The sequence below is a fragment of the Euleptes europaea genome, chromosome 9 (genome assembly GCF_029931775.1).
Source record: "Euleptes europaea isolate rEulEur1 chromosome 9, rEulEur1.hap1, whole genome shotgun sequence".
NCBI lineage: Eukaryota > Metazoa > Chordata > Lepidosauria > Squamata > Sphaerodactylidae > Euleptes > Euleptes europaea.
The window spans coordinates 42,306,141-42,330,378 of NC_079320.1; the positions used below are offsets into that span (position 1 = coordinate 42,306,141).

A 24,238-nucleotide genomic window follows, 5' to 3' on the forward strand; every position below is an offset into this window, starting at 1 on the left:
GGAACGGAGAGAATTGTCGTGAGAAACCATTAACTTTGAAGGAATGTCTAGACAACGGTGTCAACAAATGCAAATAATTCATGCTTTTCAGTTTCTCTTCCAATGGATGGCCCCATGCTGAGTGTACACAGAAGAAAAAGGCATGTCACAATCATACGAGCAGGGAGGGTTATGGAATCACACAGAAATTCAAGTTACTCTCAACGAGAACTTCAGAAAGTGCTTTCCTGCCGGCAGCCAGAAGCGAGCTGTCCCTGGTTTATTATGTCCTGGTTTAATATACTAATGTGTAAACAGTTCAACATGGTCCACTCAATTTGGCTCCCGTTCAATCTTCACTCTTTTTGAGAGAGGGTTTGTTTTTTTTTTTTTGGTGGATTGTACCTGCTGTCTCTGAGAATGTGCAATGACAGACGCTCCAAGTCTTGCTCGCGTAAGAATTTTTTTTTAAAAAAATTAAAGGATCTCAAAAACGTGTGCAACCTTTTCTAGTAACCAGCCACGTGGCTTTGGAATCGATGCTTTTCAAAAAAATTTAAAGGCACTTCAATAGGTATTTTAAATATATATATATATATAATATGTATCTATAAAAATAAAATATTGAAGCAACATTCACATATGCCTGTTTTCTGAGTTGTCTCTGTATGTACAGTATAGTACATATGTACATTCAGTGGATCGCTTCTCTCGTTATACCTTCACTGGCATCTTGGGCTGCTTTGTTAATTTCAGTGCCTGCAGATATTAAAATAAACCATCAGTTTATGGCATTCATAAAAGCAAGGCTAAACAATACAACATTCTTCCAATGTAGTTGCTACAAACTGTCTTTGCAAGATAGTGACAAAAGAGTCTGGTTCTCTGGTTGCACCCTCTCATATGGCCAAACTAGACACTATGCTGGGCAAGTTATGAATGACTCTCCTAGCATTTTTGAAAGGGAAATTGGAGTGGCGCAGAGTAGGGTTGCCAATCACCTGGAGAAAATGGCCACTTTGGCAATTAAACTCTATGGCACTGAAGTCCCTCCCCTCCCCAAACCTTTGGAGCTAATGAAAGATTGTTTCTTACAGGGGGTCAATCAAATGTTCCAACAGATAGTGAAACAAGATTTAGAATTCATAGTTATATTTAATTGACTTGGATGGCCCAGGCTAGCCTGATCTTGTCATATCTCAGAAGCTAAGGAGGGTCTGCCCTGGTTAGTAATTGGATGGGAGACCACCAAGGAATACCAGGGAGGAAGGCAATGGCAAACCACTTCTGATAGTCTCTTGCCTTGAAAACCCTATGAGGTTGCCATAACTCAGGTGCAACTTTACACACACACACACAAAGATATATTTAATGCCCACAAATCCTATCCACAAATGTGAACCTTATGTAGGCAGTCGCTTAAAAATTGGGACCAAAATTGTAATGGGTTTGAGATTTCAGTATTAGGGTTTCTTTTATTTCATAGCTATGACATCAAGTTCTGAGTGGTTACGATGTTTATTTTATGTTATTTAAAGTCTAGATTCTTGAATGTCAAACTTTTAACAATGTTGTTTGTTCAGTTTTAAGATAAGTTCCGATGGGTTACAGTAACACATCCCATGAGTTTTAATTTGTTAGTAACATCTAACTTTTATCAATTATATATGTATATGCCGTATGCAATAAACTGAACCTGAATGCCCATTTTGGGAAAAAATTGGTTAAACAGGGAGTAAAAACAGAGTGCGCATAGGCCACAGGCAAACAATGCAACAACCTTTAATTGAGTTTGAGCTTAAGAATGAACTGAAGTTGATATTAGCGACATAAACATTTCAAATGTCGTTTGTGAGAACAGACTCTTTTACTTTGGTGTGTGGCAGATTATGCAGCACTACTTGCCAAGGAGAAACGCCCTCTTGTCGATGAACTTCTAAATATTTAAATTCCATTTCATATGAAGAGATCACATGTTAGTACCATAATTAAGCACGGATGTCAGTGGAGCTGAGCACTGTGTGTGGATAACAGTTTTCCACCATGAGAGAAATGCCAAGGAGAAGCCAAGGTGTTGATAGAAAAATAAACATCAAGGTGAAGATGACATGTTTACTTTCAAAGCAGGAGACCATTATCCAGGCACAACATCAGAATCTACTGTAATTATTGCTACTGAATCAAAAGCAAACTTCCTGATTTATAAAAACAGTAATATTAAACCATGTAATTAGAATAATATTTATGAAAAAAATAACCAAGAGCACAGAAGAACAGTATTTGAATGGAATTATAACAAATGATTAAAATTAACTTGTCTGGTATTGTAGACTCATTAAGACTTGATTGGAAGCATGGATTTTGGAGAAATAAAACCATACCAAATCTTTTTGGGATGTGAAATCCCCCCCATTGGTCTATCAAGGTCATTATTATTTTCTTTGACAGGCGCTGGGACTTAGGTAGAGGTGTTTCCCATCAGCTACCACTTGATCTCCCCCCCCCCCAAGAAATTGAGATGTTAAAGATTGATCCTAGGATTTTCTTTATGGAAAGCAAATGCTCTACCACTGAGCCCTACCTCATAAGAGCATCTTGACTGGGCAAGAATGCATGGGTGAAGGAACAAGCAGAAAAATGACTGGAATTATCCAAAGTGGAATGCTCCACCAAAAAAACAGTCTGCTTGGTGAGGTTTGTGTCCTAATTCTTTGTCTTGGGAACTACCACCTGAGCTGCAAAACATTGGCTTGGCTGTTACATATTACATTTGTAACTGATATTCCAATTTCCAAGCCCCTTTGCTCCAATTGTTTATGAAATCTAGGCGGAACAAAAGGAGGCTTTTCATTCTGCAGACAGCTTTACCGTGGATCATTACGCCGGACCTGTACCTTCGTTAAGCTGCTCAACGGGAAAACATAGCACAGTGCTATTGACAGTTTACATTTCAGGGCATCTTTGTAAGGCTTATTTATTTATGTGCTACCTATGATGCCAGCAATACGAACAATGCCCCTCTTCAACCCTACCTGGTTCTCCACCCTGCAGATTGGTCCTATCAAGGAGCAAACTCTGACGGTACTATACCTGAATAGCAACCTAGTTGCGATGGTTCTCCCATGCCTGCTTTTATGGAGGCTTTGTTATCCTCCGTTAAGTCTAAGGCGGATTTATTTTCTTTTTTTAATGTACCATGCGTAATTACAGTCCTAATTCCTTACCTTTTGTCTAGAAATCATCCAAGATTTTATCGTTGGTACTAAGACGCTACCAAGGAGGATCTGAGCCGGATGATAGATAAGTAAAGGGACGGAAATTAAAGACAGGTGTTCATAGCCCTCAAAGACTATCTTCAGCATTGGTATTCCTGTGGGCAGAAAGACAGCTAAACTTCAGAATGCTTTGATGTGTTTTCTGTGTCAACTATCATAGGAAAACATTTTACTTTTTAAACATTTCAGAAAAAGAACAGATAGTGCAGGAAGAACGAAGACACAGAACTATCTTGAAAGAGGCAGAAGAACACGAAGACACAACAAATCCTCAGCAGCAAAGAAAAGCCCTTTCCCTTTGGCAAAACGGGACGTGGAGGAGAATACCAGAGAGACTCCGAGCACAAACCTATCAATTTGAAAGCTGCATTCTTTCAGCCAGAGGCTTAATGCAAATTTGTACCCTGCTAGAGGGCAACTGTACAGATACTGGGGGGTGACCTAGATTCTCCCCTTGCTCTCCTTTATCTCTATGCCAAATATACTTACCTCACCCCCCACTCAGGATATTCCTTGTGGCACTATGATACCACTGCTGAGCCCGCTTGCTTTGTCTATGAACAAATATCCTATTGCTATAAGCCCTCCCCTGCCATGAAAGAGACAGAGCACAAGAAGACAATCCTTGTCCCTTGGAGTGAAAAGTAATGCCCTCTGTTTTGCCCAACATGAAGCTAAAAAGTTGTCAGAGATCTAATGCATTGGGAAACTGGGATTTTGAGGGGGAGGTCTAGATGAAGCTGCAGGTTCAGTGGAATATACTTTCAGGTGGGGTTTCTGGAACAAGGTATTTTCAGTCCCAGTAACAAATAGTCCAACTTTACTAAGACCATTCCTCCCTCTCAAAAAATTCCAAAATGAGAAAAAGTTTTAAATCCTGTAACGTTTTCAACTAGGGTAACTAAGCCACTACTTTGGAAGCTACACTCTTTCAAACTCTGCAAACTCTTTCAATCTTCTGTCCTTGGTCTAAGAGGAGATGTTGTGTTCTTTGAACCACATTTTCATGCAAATAAGGAAACCCAGCCAGTCATCAATTTTTAGCCAGGCTGTCCTTGGATATTTCAGTCCGTAGCATGTGCTATCCTAACTTTAAAACAGGAACACTGATTTGAACAACAGTGACACAAACAGGTGCCGCTAAAACAAAAATAGTAGAGTACAGAAGATTAACTCCTTCAGATGGGTAGCCAAGAATGAAAGTGCTAAACTAAAAGGATCTGGTTATCTTTATTTCGATCTGACCACTCCAGTTCCTCTCATCACTTATAGCATGCAGATTCTGATGTAATGGATTATGACAGGAACATGAACATTAAATCTGTTCAGTATAAATTTGCAGAGTGTCTCTGAGCGCATATACATATACATGTATGTGTGTGTGTGTATGTATAAAAAACATCAGCAAATCTAACCATATCCTTTAGAAGGGCTTGCAAAAGTTAAACATCTTTTTAAGCGAATTTCAGAAAGTATTAAAATTGTTCCATATGAATACTCATGTATGCACCAGTTGCTGTAGTTGTTTTTTTAAAAGGGGAAACTGAGTTCTTGTTCAGACCAGAGTGCCGCAGGAGTCAGAGTGCTCCGATTAATCAGTAGACATGCATGAAAAATGTTAAGCCAGTCTACAATGGCTTAACAATTTCTCGATTCCATTCTGAGTCTGGGGAAACAAATGAGAGTCAGGGCACAAGAGCACGCTTGGAACTCTGGCACAACTATTCCCCACCCTTCCTTGCCATTTTCCCCCCTGCCCCAGGATGTGGTGATGGCTGCCAACTTGGAAGGCTTTAAGAGGGAAGTGGAGATTTTCATGGAGGATAGGGCTAGCCATGGCTACTGGACAAAATGAGTACTAGTCATGATGCATACCTATTCTCTACAGCATTAGAGAAGCATGCCCATTATATTAGGTGCTGTGAAACAACGGAAGGATTTTTCTGGAGTTGTCTTGTGGGCTTCCTAGAGGCACCTGGTTGGCCACTGTGTGACCAGACTGCTGGACTTGATGGACCTTGGTCTGATCCAGCATAGCTTTTCTTATGCTCTTATGACCCCTCTGGATACCTTTCCTGCTGGAAACTTAGCGGGATGGGCAGCCTCTCCTTCGACTAGATCCCATCTTCTCCGGTGTGTAATTATATTAAGAATATTCATAAATAACAACAATTATAATTATCAAACAATTACAATTGTTAATTATATTAACAATATTAATAAATAACAATATCCTGGCTATCCTTCAGGATGATTAAGATGGCTAACAAAATCCAAGTTGTACAAAGTTTAACAGCCAGCCCGGCGTGGTGGTCAAAGTGTCAGACTACAATCAGGGAGGCCTATGGAAATGCACGGTGTGGATTTTATAATGCAGAATATGGCTTCTGCTCTGAATAAAGTTCTTTCCATAAAGTTCAAAGAATCGGAATCCTCTGCTGTGTTAGTCTTTTGTTGTGAAATAAGCTGGCCGTTCTGACTGTGGTTAGAAGAGGTGGTTCTGGGGAAGAGGTGGAAGATTCTGTGACATGCTATTTTCTGTTATGTAAGACCCTAATTCTGCTCCAAGCTTGGCCCACACAACTGCAAGAGGTCAACTTCAACAGATCTCTCTTAAGATGGTTCCCTGTCTAACCTCACACATCCCTTTCCCATTCTATCACTTCTTCGTGTTCATGCCTTTTGCATCTTCCAAGTTTCTTTAAGCAAAATGTCATGCTGCCCTTCTGTACCTTTAGTTAACTGTAAAATAATTTTTTTAAGCGTGCGAGACATAAAGGTATTTTGAGAAAATTTAAATACAAGGCTTTTTAAAAAATCTTGTGATCACTGCAGCTATAAAAATGAAGCAAATAAATTTTAATGCTCCAAGGTACCGATGCTATGTCACCATGGCTGACAGGATCCGAGCTAGGCTTCAGGAGATGGCATTTGACTATATGGAAGTGAGCACTCTCCACACATTTGCAGTTTTTACAGGGGCTTTAAGCTGTCATGCTGAAAAGTGTTTATAAAACATTAATCAAAATGCCTCTTTAATACAATGCATTGTCTGAAGGATGTTAGAAGGCACATATTGTAAATGGATTCTCTTTTTTTCTGACTGAAGTAATTTCTACCAAAAGCATTCCCCCATTGCTGTACCAAGTACACAGCGAGGATAGATAAAGAGCACTTTCTCAGCACATTACTACCTGATCCAAACACTGGGGAAATCACTAATGTATGGCACACTGTCTTTCCTTGTCACACATGACACATTTGTCTAAAATCACCCAGCAGAGTTTGATGTGGCAGCCTATTCCTTTGCTGAGCTTTCAACTGACATCTGCCAAGCAAGACCTTCAAGCGAGAGCTTCCTTTCTCTAACAAGGAACCAAGAGCTCCCTTTTATCCTATACCCATGATGAAAAAGATAAAACAATTAGAACCGGCACTCAGGTTCTCTTCCTCCCCATATTTTATGTTTATTTTATGCTCCTGAATTTCTGCACTTCCTTCAGAGTAGGTATTCGTCAGCTGCTGCTGATACTGCTAGGATTCCAGAGAACTTCTCTTTGTTACTAACAAAATATTTGTTATCCTTTACATGCCATGCATTTCCAAATTTGATAGATCCCATTCTCAGCATTTACTCTAGAATGTAGATCCCCTCCAAGCCGATAATAGCCATCAAAGGGATATTGTTATTATTTCATTTTTATTAATATAGCTACAGTGAAGTGTGCTGGCCGATGGCTGTAACAATAAAATGTGTAAATGTGTGGGTGGCTCATGCCAATCATAAAAACAGCAAAACTAACTAATTCACAGACAAGGTATATTTGACTTCAATGAACTTAGAACAGTGCAATTCTGTTTAGGATGGCACTGTGAGAGATTCCGCTGCTCCTGTATCCAGACCAATCTGACTTTGTAAATTAACCACAAGAAAAAGGGGGAAATGCTTGATCAGATCTGGGCATGCTCTAGGAAGCATAGAATGCTTAGAGAAAGAGGGAACAAAACAAAATATAAGAGAGAGAGAGAGAGAGAGAGAATTTGCCAGCTAAACCTAGCGTTGCCAACCTCCAGGTGACAGAAATCAGTTCACCTGGAGAAAATGGCTACTTTGGAAGGTGGGCCCTATGGCATTATACCCCATTGAAGTCCCTCCCCTCCGCAAACCCTGCCCTCCTCAGGCTCCACCCCCCAAATCAGGTATTTTCCAACCTGGAGTTGGCAACCCTAGCTAAACCCCATGAGAGGTTACATAATTCTGAAGTGGGAGATATGCATGGGGGATTTCATTTATCCCTACTCCACATTGACAGTTCCTCACAAGACTCCAGCTTTTCCTCTAATAGCAAACTGCATAGCCAAGCTCTGATCAGGAATACAATAAAAAGGCCCACATGCAGACAAAGTTGAGTTTTCTGTATACTTAGGAGACTCCCTATGTAGCAAAAATATTAGTCTGTAATTTTTTTAAAAAGTTCCACAATTGAAGTAGCCTAAATAGGACTGAGCCTGCTCATTACCCTTTGACTATTGAGAACAGTTATGAGTCAGTTAATGAGGGGAGGGAAAACAGAGGGGATGAGGGCAACTGGGCTGCTCTGGCACCTTAGAGCTTATGGTATCCAGGAAGGGGAAGTGTGGAGTGAGGGGGTATGGAATTCTCCAATAGACCCCCCTCCCCAATGATTCCTTACAGGTCCCCAGATTGTTACATGTATTCTTCAATCACATTCCAAATCCCTTTTGCAGGCATTTCTGAAAACACAGCAATATTTTACTTAAAAAATATACGAGGCATAAATGAAACTTATAGGATGTGGATACACTAAATGGAGGCACTGGGAAAATCATCATCCATCAAAATGAAGGGTGTGTGTTTGTTTGTTCTCACCTAAAATTAATATTGTTGGGTCCATAAAAAAAAAAAGGCAACCAACTAAAAAGCACCTTTTACAGTACTTCCCTCTGCCTTTTTCATTCAAGTCAATCTGGCCAGAAAAATGCGTTTGGGGGGCCATCAAAGGAGGGTAAAGAAAGGTTTGTAGCCATTCAAAGTGTCACTTATAGATACTTGTACATGACTTGTAGATATCCTAAAGCCATTAAAAATCAGAAGAAAAATAAAAGTCAAAAATGAAATTAAAATGCAGTCCTTTGACTGCACAAGTATGTTTCACCATAGCTGAACAATGCTATGTAGCAAAACTATGCAATCTGTAGAACCCCTGAGGCCTACTGAATAGCATGGAGGTAATGTGCATTTAAGTGACATAGCTCCACTCCAGGTCAGCATGATAAAGTCTGAAATGGATCTAGACAATGGGTTGGATTCAATCTTGCTCAATTCCCTTTCTTGCTACATCATCAGTCACATATGGTTTTTGCCCATGCAAATCCCATGAGCCCCAGCATAGCTTTTTACCATAGGAGGTCAAAGTGGACCCTCCTCCCTTTTTTTAACCATTGGAAAACCTGGCTGGATCCCATCCAGTCTCTCATTCAAGAAAATCTGGAGTTGCGCACCCATACCCGCTCAAGAACCTGGCCCAAGAAAAAGGGATGTTTCCCACTGACTGAGTAGTGTTCAAATCATTTGGGTCCAAGAGGCCTTCTTCAGGCAGGCTTTACTATATTGCTCCAGATAATAAATGTGTTTTGGTTATAAAGGCACTGGCAATTCTTCAGAGACCTCATTATGGCTATTGTTTGTGTGATGCTGCTCACCATGTCACAGGTACTAGAAAGCCTACCAAATGAGATTTGACCAGAATTAATCTATTAGATGTTGACATGGAGACATCTTTTGTGGTTCGCAGAAGACAAAAAGGGGGCAAACTCTATGGGAGTCTTCAGATTACTACATCTGGAGACACTGCTGTACGTTTCATGAGAAATCCCAGACAGCAAAGTCTGTTAAGTATTTCCATCAATACTGGTCACTATAGTTTTTGTGGATGAATGCATCAAAACCCATCGATAGATCTGTAAGTATTAATGAGAGTATCTGTCCCCCGCTGATGGCTTTAAGGTGACCATCCATCATTGCAACATAAGCAGTCTTATAATATGTTTCAGTAGGGTAACTGTTGGTAAGAAATCAGGGGATCTTTTAAGTCTCAAACTTCAAGATGAATCAGGATGAGCAATGTTGATTTTTGTAGTGCAACAGAAATATGATACGTTCCCAGTATGTTTTGTTTCAAAGGAAATAAGGAAAGGCCCACCAAAAATGAAATTTGAGAATAAAGCTGTAACATTTCTCTTCATCCAAAATAATCTTGCTCAATTCCCTTTCTTGCTACATCAGTCACACGTGGTTTCCCCATTATGTTGTTTCAGCCACAGAACTTCACTTTTCGAGAAACACAGAGCTGCTGCCCGAAATGATACTATCGTGATACTTCCAGAAATACCCAGTCTGACAATGTCAGGATGTAGTTAAAAGTTTCTACATGTTCAAGAGGGAAGGAGGAGAACTCAACACAGAGATTACATTTCTGGCAGCAGACCTGCATTTCAGTTCTGGCAGAAAACTGAGGGAAATACGATCGCTGGAAATGCATCACTGGGAAGCTAAATATACATATTATTATGAAAGCTGTGCAGCTATTCTGGGATTCAAAATAATTATTTCTGAGAAATTCTCTATGGCAAGAGAGATCCATATCTATTGTACAAAATCCATGGAGGAGGAAGATCACCAAGTGAAAAGAAAAAGCAATTTCTTTTGTTTCATATGAAAAACACTTTTTCCATCAACAATACTGGGGGAGGTTGGGTGGGGGGAGGATAGGGAGAAAGTGCATTGTTCTAAGCGTGCTTTCTACTAACAGAAGGTTTTCAGCCACTGGCTAACAATGGCTGAAATCCCAAAGACACTTTCCTGGGAGCAAGCCACATGGAATAACAAGGGACTTACTTCTGAGTAAATACGCCTAAGATTGCTCCCGTAGTTCACAGTGCCACAAAAGGATGTCAAATATACAAGTTAGTGCCATTCGTAACAGAAGCAAAAACAGAAAACAGGCTCAGCGTAGACTCCGTTTTCAATGGGTAATTGCTCAGCCTGGAAATGTTTAATGGATGGCCTGAGCAATCTCTCCAGATGTTAACAATGAAAGATTAAATGCCGACAACTTAAGATGCTTGCCACAGATTCAAAAACACCTATACCTGACTGACTGCGTTATCATAGCAATTAGATAACAGAGCTTTAAAAAATGAATCAAATCACCATGAACAGCATTGCGCCAGCCTTAACATGATACCACAGCTTGCGTAGTGTGGAGGAGTGGGTGAAATCATGTTTCAGACTACGGCTGCCTTTTACACCCAGTGATTGTACATTCTGACAGTGGCCTGACTTCTTTCTTCAGCAGGTCTTCCACTTCAAAACTAATATCCAAGCAAGCAGCACTTTGCACTAAGTTATGGTCAACAGAAAAACTCATGGAGTATTCACAGAACTTAGGACCTATTATTTATCTTAGTGATGGAGAATTTAGACTACATCACTTTTTTTGCACTAGATAAAGCTGGTTCCCCTCTTCCAGAAAAAATTATGTCAGAATTTGAACAATAAAAAAAAAAATCAATACGCCACTATGTCATATCTCCTGTATATTTGTTGTAACGGGAAAGGTGAAGAAAAGTAGGAACCAAATACACACCAATATTTGCAGCAAATAAACATATGTCTATCTGATGATCAATTTATCAAATATAAGAAACATTCCAAATGAGTTGCACACTGCTATGCAGTTGGAAACCTTCCTATTTTACACATCATTATAAATAAAAAAGGCAAGTATAGAAATTGAACAGAGACTTTTTTCCATTCATGAGCAACCTTTTCAGGACACAGGGGATGGGACATATTAGAAAAAGATGAACTTGCAGCTTATTCACTTAACTATAGTTTTATAAGCAATTTAAGAAGACTCATGCATCCTTTCCCCCCCAAAGGCTTATTGGAGAGAGAGCTACACTAGGGGTGCCATCCATCCTTTCTTATCCCACCCTTCCTCCATGGAGCTCAAGGCAGTATGCATGGTTCTCCCTTCCCATTTTGACAAAGTTGAAAAAATGATTGGACCAGGGCCATCCACGGAGCTTTGTGGGGATAGGAACACAGGCCATAGTCAAACACTCTAACCACCACGCTGGCAATCCAGAAGTCACTTCCTAGGGAGTATTTCTGTAGTAATCTCCTAGATGTAAATGAGATTTCTCCCCGCAAAAAAATGTCCTGTGGATAGCAACCCAAAGGCTATTTCATATTTTAGGGAGTGATAAGAATAAAATTTGCCACTGAATGTATACTTGCAAGGAAAGAGAAGCCAACCCTAGCCTTCTGGCAAGCATACTGGCATGGAAGAAGTGTTTACAAACATGTTTTCACATTCACACTTTAGATTTTTCACATTTTATACCTCCCCCCCAAAAAAGACCACCTCAACCCAGAAAGACAGGCCTTCTTTTGAAAGGAGGCTTCACATGTGCAGACAATTTGAGGGCAGATATGCATCTAATTATGCATCGACACTGACAATGCAATGTTTACTCAAGACATGAAGGAACCCTGTGTAGAGGGCTCAGAAGAGTGTAGCTCTGTTTAGGATTGCACTGTATATCTCTCAGTATGGATAGGTTATATATTTTTATACCATACTGTTATAAGCAACAGGGGTCAATGCCTAGCCATCACTTTATACCTATCACTTTTTTTAAAAAGCCTGCCCTTCCTCCAAGGAGCTCAGGCTGGTGCAGGTGGTACTTTCTTCCCCATTCTGTCCTCCCAACAACCCTGTGAGGATGGTTAGGCAGAAGGACTGACCCAGGTAGAGTGGAAATTTGAAACTGTATCTCTCAGATACTAGTAAAGCAAACCACTACCCACACGGTTTCCCTTTTAACAATGACAGCAGCTGTAGCACTGTGTATGGTGATTAATTGCTATGTCTTGTCATAAGTTTCGTTAACAGCCTAATTGAACCATTTAAAATATACACCTGTTAAAAACCCTACCCTCTACTTTTTTAGAAGTAGCTGGACCACTATGTGAAAACTCTACTCGGCAGGGTGCACAGAACTATTCATGTTGACAGGATATTCTCAAACATTATCTTCAATGCTCTTGACAGTATCTAAGAGACATCTGTAGCCTATACGAGCTTGGCAGAAAGGAATCTTGAGTTGTGGACAAGCTTGGATCTCTCCATGGATGACTGATCAACAATCTGCTAGGTATAATTTGCAATTTTTAAAGAGAAGATAAATTAACTGTAACTGCACTTCTAGTAGGAGAGTGGGCAGGGGGGGTCTCTTGTGTTATCTCTTTACATCTAAATACGAGATTTTTTAAAGAGAGCGAGAAAGAGAAAATTTATAAAGAGGTGCAAACTTGCCGCTGTCACTGAAAACCTGCAATCTGGTTTTTAGTGTCTGATCCAATTAAGTGTACATCTGGGAAGACACACAGCCAAATAAATAATTGGAGAGGTACAACTCTGAAATGACAATTGTTATTCATCGATCCCTTTCTGCAAGTTGAGATTGAGAGATGTAAACTTCAAGCGAATGTGATCTCCTGGGTGAGATTCTTCAGTTCAAACACAGTAAACAACTGTTGTTCTCTGATGCACATTTTAGTAGCGCTGGAGGCAAGCTTTCTAAATATTAATTCAAAACCTACCGCAAGCAGACGGCAGAGATGAAGTGAGAGCATCGGGGAAGCACTCTGGTGCTGGCTTTCCTGCCCACATCAAAAGTTTATCCAGAGAGCCCGCATTCCAGGTCAAATGCAAAGCTCATGTGCCCAATTAAAAGGCATCCTCCCATATGCTCGTTTTGGAAAACCAGGACACATGACCCACCCTTCTTAATCAACTACATCTCCTGTCTCCCATAATGTTTTGAAGTAATGGAACAGAAATGTTCCAATTTATGTCCTGGCTGGACCTACATGCTGTTACTGCGGCTATAATGTAGTTATAATGGTGATTAATCTAGCAGGATAGGAAATAATCAGTTTGAGAAGGCACATTGGAACTGGTATTCCGAGAGTCAAATTGCTTGTTTGGAAGCAACTACAAGGATCAGAACCAAAAGCAAGGGAGGGTGCAGTGAAGCACTTGGATTGTGCAAAACTACCTGGGATATGAAAGCTACACTCCTGCATCTTGTGTGTAACTGCAAAGGATCTGAGGGGCATTGCTTAGTGATCATGTGCTGCATCACTGCTACCCCTAAAAGGCACTGCTGCCTAAGCAACTCAGACAGGGCAGCACCGCATATGAACATGCCAGTGTGCTGTAGTGGTTAAAAGCAGTGGTTTGGAGCGGTGGACTCTAATCTGGAGAACTTTGTTTGATTCCCCATTCCTCCACATGAGCAGTGGAGGCTAATCTGGTGAACCAGGTTGGTTTCCCCCACTCCTACATATGAAGCCAGCTGGGTGACCTTGGTCTAGTCACAGCTCTCTTAGAGCTCTCTCAGCCCCACTACCTCACAAGATGTCTGTTGTAGGAAGGGAAAGAGAAGGTGATTGTAAGCTGGTTTGAGTCTTCCTTAAGTGGTAGAGAAAATTGGCATATAAAAGCCAACTCTTCTTCTGAGATTATGAGTTCCTTTTCTTTTCCTTTTCCCATTAGGCAATGGACAGGTAAACTGATAAAAGGTAAAGGTCGTCCCTTGTGCAAGCACCAGGTCATTACTGACCCATGGGGTGACGTCACATCATGACATTTACTAGGGTTTGCCATTGCCTTCCCCAGTCATCTACACTTTACCCCCAGCAAGCAATGAAATATGTGAGTCTATAAGGAATAGGACGTAGGCAGAACCACAAAATAGAAATCGACAAGCTAAAACCTACATGATTTCATAACAGAAGAGAGAAATCAAACTTTTTGAATCACTCACCTGTTTTATTTTTGGCAAATGGCTAAGTAGCATCAAATGAGGGCCACGAAGAACAATCGTGACCAAAAGAACAAAAGAGAAATTGGCAAGGGATTACCCAAGAGCAACAGTAATGCAACAATTTTAACTGCTCCAAATAAAATAGCATAAGGGAGTGAGAAAGTTTTTGAATTCCACAGAACTCTTCTTTAGTCTGGATGTTCAATAAAAAAGACAAAAGAGAGAAAAGGGGAGCAAAAGAAAAAAGATGCTTCAGGGAAAGAAGGCAATCCTCCACAGCCCAAACTTCCTTAAGATTTTAAATGGAATATAGGAGGTGTCACACAACTTAAGTAAAGGCCCTGCCAGGTACAAACATTTCAAGCTACACCAAGAGCCACAGGGACAGAAATCCATAATACTCTTGGTGTTAATATTTTCAAAGGGAGAACAGAACTTCATCTGGACCATTACAAATTGAAGATTTAAGGCTTTGTCTTCATCCTTTGAAACATATTTTTCTCCCCCTCCCCTTAACTGAACACCTAGCTTAAAGAAGAGACTCAAAAACTTGCTAATTTATTTGTGACGTTTTAGCTGCTCCTAGTAAAATGCATTAAACCCCTCATGCTTATTATTTTTCTCTAATGGACTATTAAGGAGGACAGACTTATTTGAATATTTCTACAGAAAAGTTCCTTAACTCAAGCTAGGAACGATTGCTTTGTAAGTATTTTTACATAGTAAGATCTTGTCATCTAACCTGGAAAAACTCAGCATAATTTAAAAAAAAAAACATAATAATGTCATGATCAAAAAGACAAACACACAAGATTCAATCAGTTTTAGAACTCCAGAGGCAAAAAACCAATTGCATCAATGAGATAATAAAGAGAGCTTGGGATCAATCCCTGATTCTATAAATTGCACCAATTACTTATCCTTTGCTGATCACATGCACTTGACATCCACACCTGTGCTGAGACTCAGCAGACAGCAGCTCTTATCGTTAGACAAGGAAACATGAAAGACACAGTATTTAACCACAATATTGTTTTAAACAGAAAACGGACGGCCCAGTCTAGCCAAAGTTAAGGCTTTCCATGTTTCATAGATTTCAGTGGTGCAAAGTTCAATAAATAATCTTCAAAAAATTTATTGCCAGTATTTATAAACTGATGTTTGGTCAAACACTGAAGGTACCTAATTGAATTTTTGTGGGATTCTTTCTGATGAGTCTGCTGCACCCTTTATGAATAGGCAACTTGTAGCAGGCAATTTCTTCTCTACAAAATATACAATTAACTCCACCAATAAGCTGGGGCTGCTCACAAGTACCGAGAACAGCCCCTGCAGTCTTGTTCGAGGTGAACCATCCCGATCGCTGTGGCGCTTCTTCTAGGGCCCCCTTCTCCTCCAGAATTAACTCCAGGGAATGACATCATGTCAGGCTTTCCAGATGGATTATGTGAAGCCATAGCTCAATGTCATTTTCAATAGCCAAGCTTATAATTAAAGGTCAAATAGTCACTTCATCTGCAATCAATCAATAGAAGAAGTACTAATACCAAGCACTAATCAATCAGTGGCAAATACACTAATAAAAGCCATGAATCAAATGTCTTGCATTTCATGTGCTTGCATGTACTATGCATGTATGTTGCAAACAGAGGGAGGGAGAGAAAGAACAAAATGAGAGCAAAAATGCCTGAGGGGATGCTCAGGTACCACATTTATCTTCACTACTTGAGAGTGTATATCCCTAATTACCTATTTAATGAAATACAAATAAAAATGAGTTCACAGGCAGAAATGATGCATTCTTGTTTTTGTTTTAAATCCCACCAAATAAGATTTGTGTTTGTCTATGAACGGCACTGATCAAAATGGGTGACATTAAATAAAAAATATCTCTGTCAGGCAGCTTAGGGAAGGATCACTGATCCTTACAAATTCAACCCACGTGCCTTGATCCTTGAAGAAACGCAGGTATATCAACTGTTTGGTCTATAGACCAAAAGCCAACATATGGGAGGGAACCATGCTTGTCTCAACATTGACGGAGAGCCTCTCCATGGATCCAAGCCTAGGAAGTGGCAGATGGCCCCCTGAGCACTCCGCATGTGGGAATTAGCTGGTTTCATAATACGGTGTGGGACAAGCGCCTTCCAAGAAATGCCTTCTCGTGCTTCTCTGATTACCACTTCTAAAGCTTCAAAGCTGTCATCTTTCCTCCTCCCTCTGCTGGCGCTATGCGCACTCCCCAGGGATTAGACACACAGCACCCTGTGGAGGCGTCACATGCCAGAATGTGAAAAATCAGTTTCAGCTCCAAGCAAGACAGCTTTTGTTCCAGGAGGCCTCTAAGTGCTCTTGTTTGCTTATTGGCACTGGAGTTTTGAAGCCAGATAAAAACCATCCTCAACAGCGGACTTAAAAAGAAGGCCCCTGAAGTTCACTGGTGCCCTTAAATATTCAAACATGAGTGTTAAATGGGAGCTCGCTTGCATCTCTTGTGCCTGCTCAGGTAAACGACAGTGGAACACTGTAAGAGACAAGTTGTTATTCTCTATGAAGTTCACAGGGGGAAAAGTGTCATTGACTTCACTGAAAGAAAAGATTTGTCCTTGGGAACATATTATTAGTATTAGTATTAGTATTAGTATTATATGCACTGAATTATTATTCAAGAACATATTGGCTTTAAATAACAAACATCACTGCAATGTTGCCGGAGGCCCCAGTCCACTTGCATTTGCTCACCAAAGATTTTTACTGTCCCTGCTGAACTGCAGGAGCCTGCCCCGTGCTACATTTCACAGGTATTTCGAACAACATGGTAAGTTGTGGGAATGCAGGTTGGATGCAGAAAGAAAAGGGAACACAGTACGTGAGAACCTGCCCGTCCAGTCCTCTGGAATGTGTCCAGCAACAGAAGGGCTGCAAGATCTTTGTGTGTGTTTACATTTTAGGGTTAGGGTCAACCCCATTGATGTGGGAAAACGGAATTCAACAGGGAGGGCACTGGCTATATGAGTAGTAGGGTTAATAGGCCGAGCCTGGTAACTGACAGCAGGATTGGGGGGGGCAGTATTGCGGGCTATCCGGAAGTGACAGAAGCAGCTCTAGGAATTGCGGAATAAGAGCAACAGGCGCTTGTGGGGGGGGGAATCCCCTGCCCCACCAGAGGTTTTGCAGGCCTAAAGGGGTCTAAGTCTAATTGCCTGTGAAATTGTTAGGCAGCTTTCATTTCCTCCCCATTTACACTACACTCTTTATTTAAAGTATTATACTGTTTGTCCTTCATCATTCTGTAATTGTGCTATCTAGTTTATTGGCTTATTATTCTTATACTCTTTATTGCATTGATTTTTACAACTCTGTAATCCGCCTAAAGTCTCAGTAAGAAAGGCGGGGACATATGAAGTAAATAAATTAAAAAAACAGTCTTCTTAAAAGTTATATTTTTCTTCGGATGGAAATCAGTTTGGGAATTTAGCCTACCAGCTATTACACTACTACTGCTTGCCATTTAACATTAGCGTCTCTGAAGCTCAGATAATAAACCCAAATTCACAGGAAAAGAGCTTGTCTGAAAGCAGGCATAATTGTCACGCATTGGTTTGGATGAACTCTATGATGAAAGCTAGTTTTTGTTATATGGAAGCCCTTAGTTCAGAGTACTTTCCTTTGTGTGACTTGGAACAGACACACAAACCCAGAAAAGCGCAATAGTTGTCCAATCCTAGGCATGTTTTCTTGGAAACATGTTCAGTGAAATGGGTCTCATACCAAAGTAAGTGTGCAACCTAAGTTAATCCAACTGAAGAAAATTTTATGAGGCAAGATGTAAGACTGGTAATGTTATTAAGTATATTTGGTTAGGGTAACCCAATATTTTTATTTGACAAAGTTTGGAAATAAAAAGCTAGTATTTAAAATAATAAAGCCCTACTCTTGGAGCTTTCATGTAAAAACTGTCCTCTACCTAACAATGTGAAGGAGCCCCGTGGCTCAGTGGTAAGCTGAAGTATTGCAGTCCAAAGCTCTGCTCATGACCTGAGTTTGATCCCAATGGAAGTTGGTTTCAGGTAGCCGGCTCAAGGCTGACTCAGCCTTCCATCCTTCCGAGGTCGGTAAAATGAGTACCCAGCTTGCTGGGGATAAAGGCAAGATGACTGGGGAAGACACTGGCAAACCACTCCATAAACAAAGTCTGCCTAGAAAATGTTGGGATGTGACATCACCCCATGGGTCAAGAATGACCCGGTGCTTGCACAGGGGACCTTTACCTTTACCTAACAACGTATTCCAGCAACCATTCTTTGGTAGGAACATATGTCTCATCATATGGTAATGACTAATCAGAGATTTATCCCCGCACAGCGTTAAACCACAGTGCCTGCTGACACCATTTCTGGTGCCCGCCAAGTATTTTTAGAAAGTGGGCAGGGACGGGTGGGGCTTTTGCCTAGTACAGGTTCTGATTGCCTGTTGGAGATCTAATTGGCTGTGCAGATTTTTTAAAAAATGCTGCTTTGGCAGCAGCTGCTACCACAGCACAAGGATCTTCACTGTGTGACTGAACGTAAACTGCAGCAATCATTTTGTAGCTGGCTCTGCCTTCTGCAGCAGCCATTATGTGGTGGCCATTTTGTGGCTGCGCCCACCACACCGTGTCAGAATTCCAAAGGTGCCTGTAGGTTAAAAAAGTTTGGGGATCCCTGTCCTAGATCTTAGCAGAATTATCATTGAATTTACCCTCTCCCCAATTGTTGGGATGCTCAGTATTAAGTAAATCAAATCAAGTTCAGTAGAAGCACATTGAAATCTTTCTCATGAAGGGCTACAACATGTGATAGCTGCATTATATTCACAAGACGTTGCCAACAGTAACATATTCATATTGTATACAGAGATGGGAATGCAGTATCCCAAGCAATCATCTACTACTCCTATTTATTTCCCCTTTTTGTGTGTGCAAATAGCTTGAAGAGAATTATATGAATGTAGTGAAGGGTATGGGTTGTTGTTGTTTTTGCTAGCTGCTATAATGAACACATTGCAAACAGAATGGCATTATACCAATCACCAAAATAGTTTGTGCTTTAACTGCAAATCGTAAGGACTAGATCATTTACAGAAGCGGATAATCAAATTTATAAAGAATTAAAGACAGAGAACTGTCAGGTAGAAAAAGGAACCTGAATCTCAAGACAAGGAAGAAGTATACACTTACAACCTATACCAAATTTATTACTTAAGAGAGGTGACAGAAGAATACTACCATTTCCATGTTCCCAGGAAAAATTATTTCTGAACACAGAGCAGTGTGTCTGTCAGAATTAATTGATCTGTAAACAGTTACACACAAAATCCTTTTACGCACAAAAAAGGGAAAAGAGTCTGTGATTTGGCTTATTCTATGGTTTTAAAAAGCTGACAGTGCTGCCCTGAAACTATCAAGGAAAATGTAATTATTTCTATATATAGTCTTGTCATTTCTCCAAGCAATTGGAGAAATGGTACAGACTTGAGCCTACCTTTAATTCATTTAAAATATTTATAAAGCTATCCCAAAGCATCTTACACCATAATAAAATCTCAATTATACCAACAATTTAAACTATCATCAACATACACTCATCGCTACAACTACTAAACATCTACAGCATTCACACACACAATCAATATTCAGCAATGAAGGAGAATGAAAAAGCAAAAGAATTTAAAAAAAATCAACAGAAATCAAGAGACCACTACAGTTCAGATAACAAAGAAAGCCACCTGCCCATACATAATAATCCAAACTCAAAAGTAATCAACAAAATCAAGAACATGCAAGAAAATATTTAAGCTATTATCCTAAAAATCAAGAAGGAAAAGCACATGATGTGTTTCACATGGGAGGGATTTTCCAGTCTCACAATTTTACAATGCTCTGAGGGACAAAAATCCCGCCTTTGAGTAGCAAGGGCCTTACACCAGCTATGCATCAGTTAACTGACAGCTGAATCCTATGGAGCAGCTTAACTGTCCTGAAAGCAGGAACTTGCACAAATGTAGCCTAAGTGCCTCTAGCAAGCGAGCTAGATCCAGTCGGCCAAAATGTTCTTAGGTTGTGGCTCCTATGACAAAATGTCCCTTGGGATGACAAGCCAGAGGACAGCGCAGGACTGTACAATGCTTCGCAGAGGCTGGGAATGGGAAGGTGTCGTCATACCTGTAGGACTGTGCACAGTGCCTAAACAACAGTATGAGTCGCCCCCTCACATTAATGCTGCCCTCAAACCCTGAAAACGGGACAGTGGTGACTGAATGCTCTATTTGTTAACCCAGCCTAGAGTAAAACATTTAGGACACATGCAGCCCATTCCTAAGGGGGGGGGTAGTTAGTTGTCAGCCAGGAGCGGTGCAGCCACATGGCCTCCGGAGAGGCTTCCTGGCCAGTACATTCACAAATATACTGCCTCAAAATACAATACCCCCCATGAAACTCCATGGAACTATTTTGCTGGTGTAGCTCTGTGGCAGCATGAAGGAGTGTTCCCAGGCCAAAAGGGGTTTCGGCCCCTGGGAACATCCCCCCCCCAACACCTGAGGCCTGCTGTATGTTGCCCTGTACTGGCGCATGTGCCACTTTGCACAGTGTAAGGGTCACACTGGCTCCTATGCGGCTCCCCCCCACCTGGATTGCACAGATATATTGATAATACAATCCTATGCAGAGTTATTCCAGCCTAAACTTTCAATGGGCTTAGGCTGGAGTAAATCTGCACAGAACTGTACTGAGAAAGGCACAATGCTGCACAATGCACAACCTTGCTGGAACCATGCAGAACAGTTGATTATGCCTTGTTGCTCATAAACTGCATGACAGTGCCAAACATGCTTTCCTAATCTGCACCCTGCATTGTAGTTCAGTGGATATGGCGATAAGGTGTCACCACAACTGGGAGAGGATATAACATGCCAGAGGCTCAGATTCATAACATGGACAATTGCTTAGCTACATGCCCAATGCAGGTAACAGAGGTGAAAACACAATTGTTTGCATCCTGCCTAGTATTTTTGCAGGCACAAGCACTCCTACCGCAAACCCGAAAGACCTCCAAAATGGGGGACCCCCAGGAAAAGCTTGGGAGGGTAGCAGAAATCTCCCATGGGGGCAAATTGGCAAAATTGCCCTCTTCCTTATCTAGGTGGGATCCAAGCCAATGTGCAGCGCAGTGGATAGAGTGCTAATTTTGATGTGGAGAAATACCTACTTTGGCCCTCTGGCTCACAATGTAGCCTTGGCTAAATCATCCTTCCTCAGCTTAAGCACAGGGTTTCCATGGGAAATGAAAGGTGCTTGGAGGAAGCATGGGGTATAGACATGATAGCTAATAAGCAAGCAAGCAACATGGTTGACAAGGCACATCAATGTCACCCTTTTGGGTAGTTCTGTTTCCAAGAGAGTGGACGTTAGTTGTTAATTTCCTAGATGACTCTGGCGGTCTAGATGACCCTGGCGGTCCCTTCCAACTCTATAATTCTATGAAAAGGAAGCCAAATCATGCATCAGTATTGGTTCTTGTAGGTTATCTGGGCTGTGTAGCCGTGGTCTTGGTATTTTCTTTCCTGACGTTTCGTCAGCAGCTGTGCATCAGTATGTTTAAACTCCAGACCACTGATAGATTAATATGTTTTATCCTTCCTACAGACTATTTCATGTATACTTTGTGTAAGGGCACACCTAATTCTGTCTGCAACAGCAGTATTTAATGGTGGTCACTGTGATTTTTCTCACATGTATCTGGAAACTTTTTAGAAGCTATCAAAGATAGAACATTTTGGAGGACTTTGATTCAAAGGGTCGCCGTAAGTCGGAAGCGACTTGACGGCACTTAAACACACACACACATCTGGAAACTTTACATTAAACTCCCCATTTTCTGCCTGCTACATGTCACAGAAACACAAACGACAACATTAAGCGCTGACCTTCCATCAAAATTATAACCGCTCCTTAAATAATTTATTGTAAGTATCTACCTGAACTGTTATTGCAAGAGAAATTTTGAGTGACTAGTAAGACAATCTTTGAGTACTGAGTTGTAATGAATAAACACAGAGTCCAGAGACTTCTTGGGATAAATACACTGATATTTGATAAAACACTGCTGTCTTCACTGATCTGTTTCTTATATTGCAAATGCTCTGTGCACTACAGTTTTGAGCTATAATAATTCTGCAGTTTGACTGTGCTGTAATAACTCAGAACATAATCTGAAATGAACCACAAACTTTATCAATATTAGATTAGAGAAACAGAACATCAAAAACAAACAAAAAATCAGATCACTTTCTGTAAAGAAGGAACAGATTAATGGCACTGCAATACAATTACTGAATTCCCAAAGGAGGAGGCTGTGTTGTCTTCCTTGTAGAAAACATTTACTTGCCCACTGCAAAAACGTTCTCATGAATGTACTAATATTAATGCAAGGCTTTTATACTACATCTTGTCATATTGCTGAAATGATAACAGAAAAAAAACAGACCACTTTCCTAACAAAGTGAACTAATAAGGAGCAGTGTGATGATATTCAAAAACTCAACTCAGTTGCTTGTACGGACTTACCTAATGTTAGAGATTTGTGAGTGGAACAGAAAATAATAGCCACTGTGTCCGCTGCTGTGAAACCAGAGTTCTGCCTAGAAAGGACATAAGAATGTTCAAAGTCTTTTCCGCCAAATGTTGGTTTACTAATCAAACGTACTACTTTATGTACTCCCTAAGTTTGCTTTAATCACTTTGATCAGCTTTCATGGCAAACAATTCTACCCCCAGGCGCTTAGCAGCTTTCTAGTGTTCTTTCCAACAGTACTGTTCCTCAATTGTGGCAGCCTTTCATGCATGAATTCGTATTTGGAAAACGAGAAGTTCGAAATGTATCCTCGTGGAGCACAAGTTTATTCCAGCTCAGATCATTTTGACAAATGTAAAGCATCAGGTTAATGCAACTTTAAACGTTTTTCAAATCTTGAGTTTTCAAAGGAACAGAGTAGTGCCTGCAGCACTGTGGAGCCCAGTTGCAATATTATCTTTTGGAATGCTGCCTGGCTGCAACCGTTTGCAAACCCCTTTCTCAGCAGTCATTAACTGATCTGGCATCTGGGGCATCAAAACTGTGTAGAGAAACCAAAGCGAGAGCTGGGGCTGCATCATATGCACTTCATCTGGTTCCCCATGTATACAGGAATGCCTGCACTGGCATCCATGCACAGCTCAAAGCACACAAATGTTTTCCGGTATGGTAGCGGGCGCATGCAAGACTCAGAATGGCCCAGTGCCGGAACCAGACTTTAGAACCAATCCAATGTTAAGTTTTTAAAAACTTCTCTAATCTTCCAAACAGTAAATATCCTCAAATACAATTAAGTGTTGACATTGATATAAATATTTATTTTGTTGTGTGGGTATATGATATGCAATTTCAGAATCAACAAAATGTACAATTCTATTGTCATTATTTATTTATTTTATTTATAATATTTACTAGCCACCTTTCTTCCTTATGGAACTCAAGGCAGCTTATAATATTAATAAAATATACACAACATATTACGTTAAAATAATAAAACCAAAATTTAAAATCACAATTTAGGACTGCTTTGATCAAACGGGCAGTCACACACTAACTTACATTGCAGGGTTCTTGTAAGGATAAAATGGGGGCGAGGAGAATAATTTAAGCCACTTTGGGTTCCCATTGGGATGAAAACGTGGGGTATAAATGAAATCAGTAAACAAATATATTGTTTTCCTTTCTGACTTATTTATTGAACTCTTTCCCAGTTGTGTGGCAAATGCTTTTTTCACCGTTCTTCCTCCTCCTCTGAGTCATTACCTCTCAGCTTGCAGGTGAGGAGACCAGTAGCCAGATAAGGAATACCTCTGCTGATCTTTCCAGGTGATTTCCCACACCTCTCTTATACTAGGGAGAACTAGTGCAATAGGTCTTCCGCAAACCCACAACTGTTGCTTTTTGCAAGCTTCAGTGTTTGCTGGAAACTACAACTAACCTCCAGGCACA

General features: G+C 40.6%; 1 protein-coding gene across 1 annotated transcript in view; it reads right to left on the reverse strand.

Annotated features, from left to right (window-relative positions):
* Positions 1 to 530: 530 nt before the first annotated feature.
* Positions 531 to 24,238, reverse strand: part of SLC10A7 (solute carrier family 10 member 7) — a 168,316-nt gene continuing 144,608 nt past the window's right edge. The window contains exons 10-12 of the mRNA XM_056855521.1: positions 22,783 to 22,856; positions 3,204 to 3,349; positions 531 to 738 (exon numbers count right to left, since the gene is read on the reverse strand). Coding sequence (XP_056711499.1) covers positions 694 to 738; positions 3,204 to 3,349; positions 22,783 to 22,856 — 265 coding nt within the window. The 3' untranslated portion in view covers positions 531 to 693. The remainder of the gene's footprint in view (positions 739 to 3,203; positions 3,350 to 22,782; positions 22,857 to 24,238) is intronic.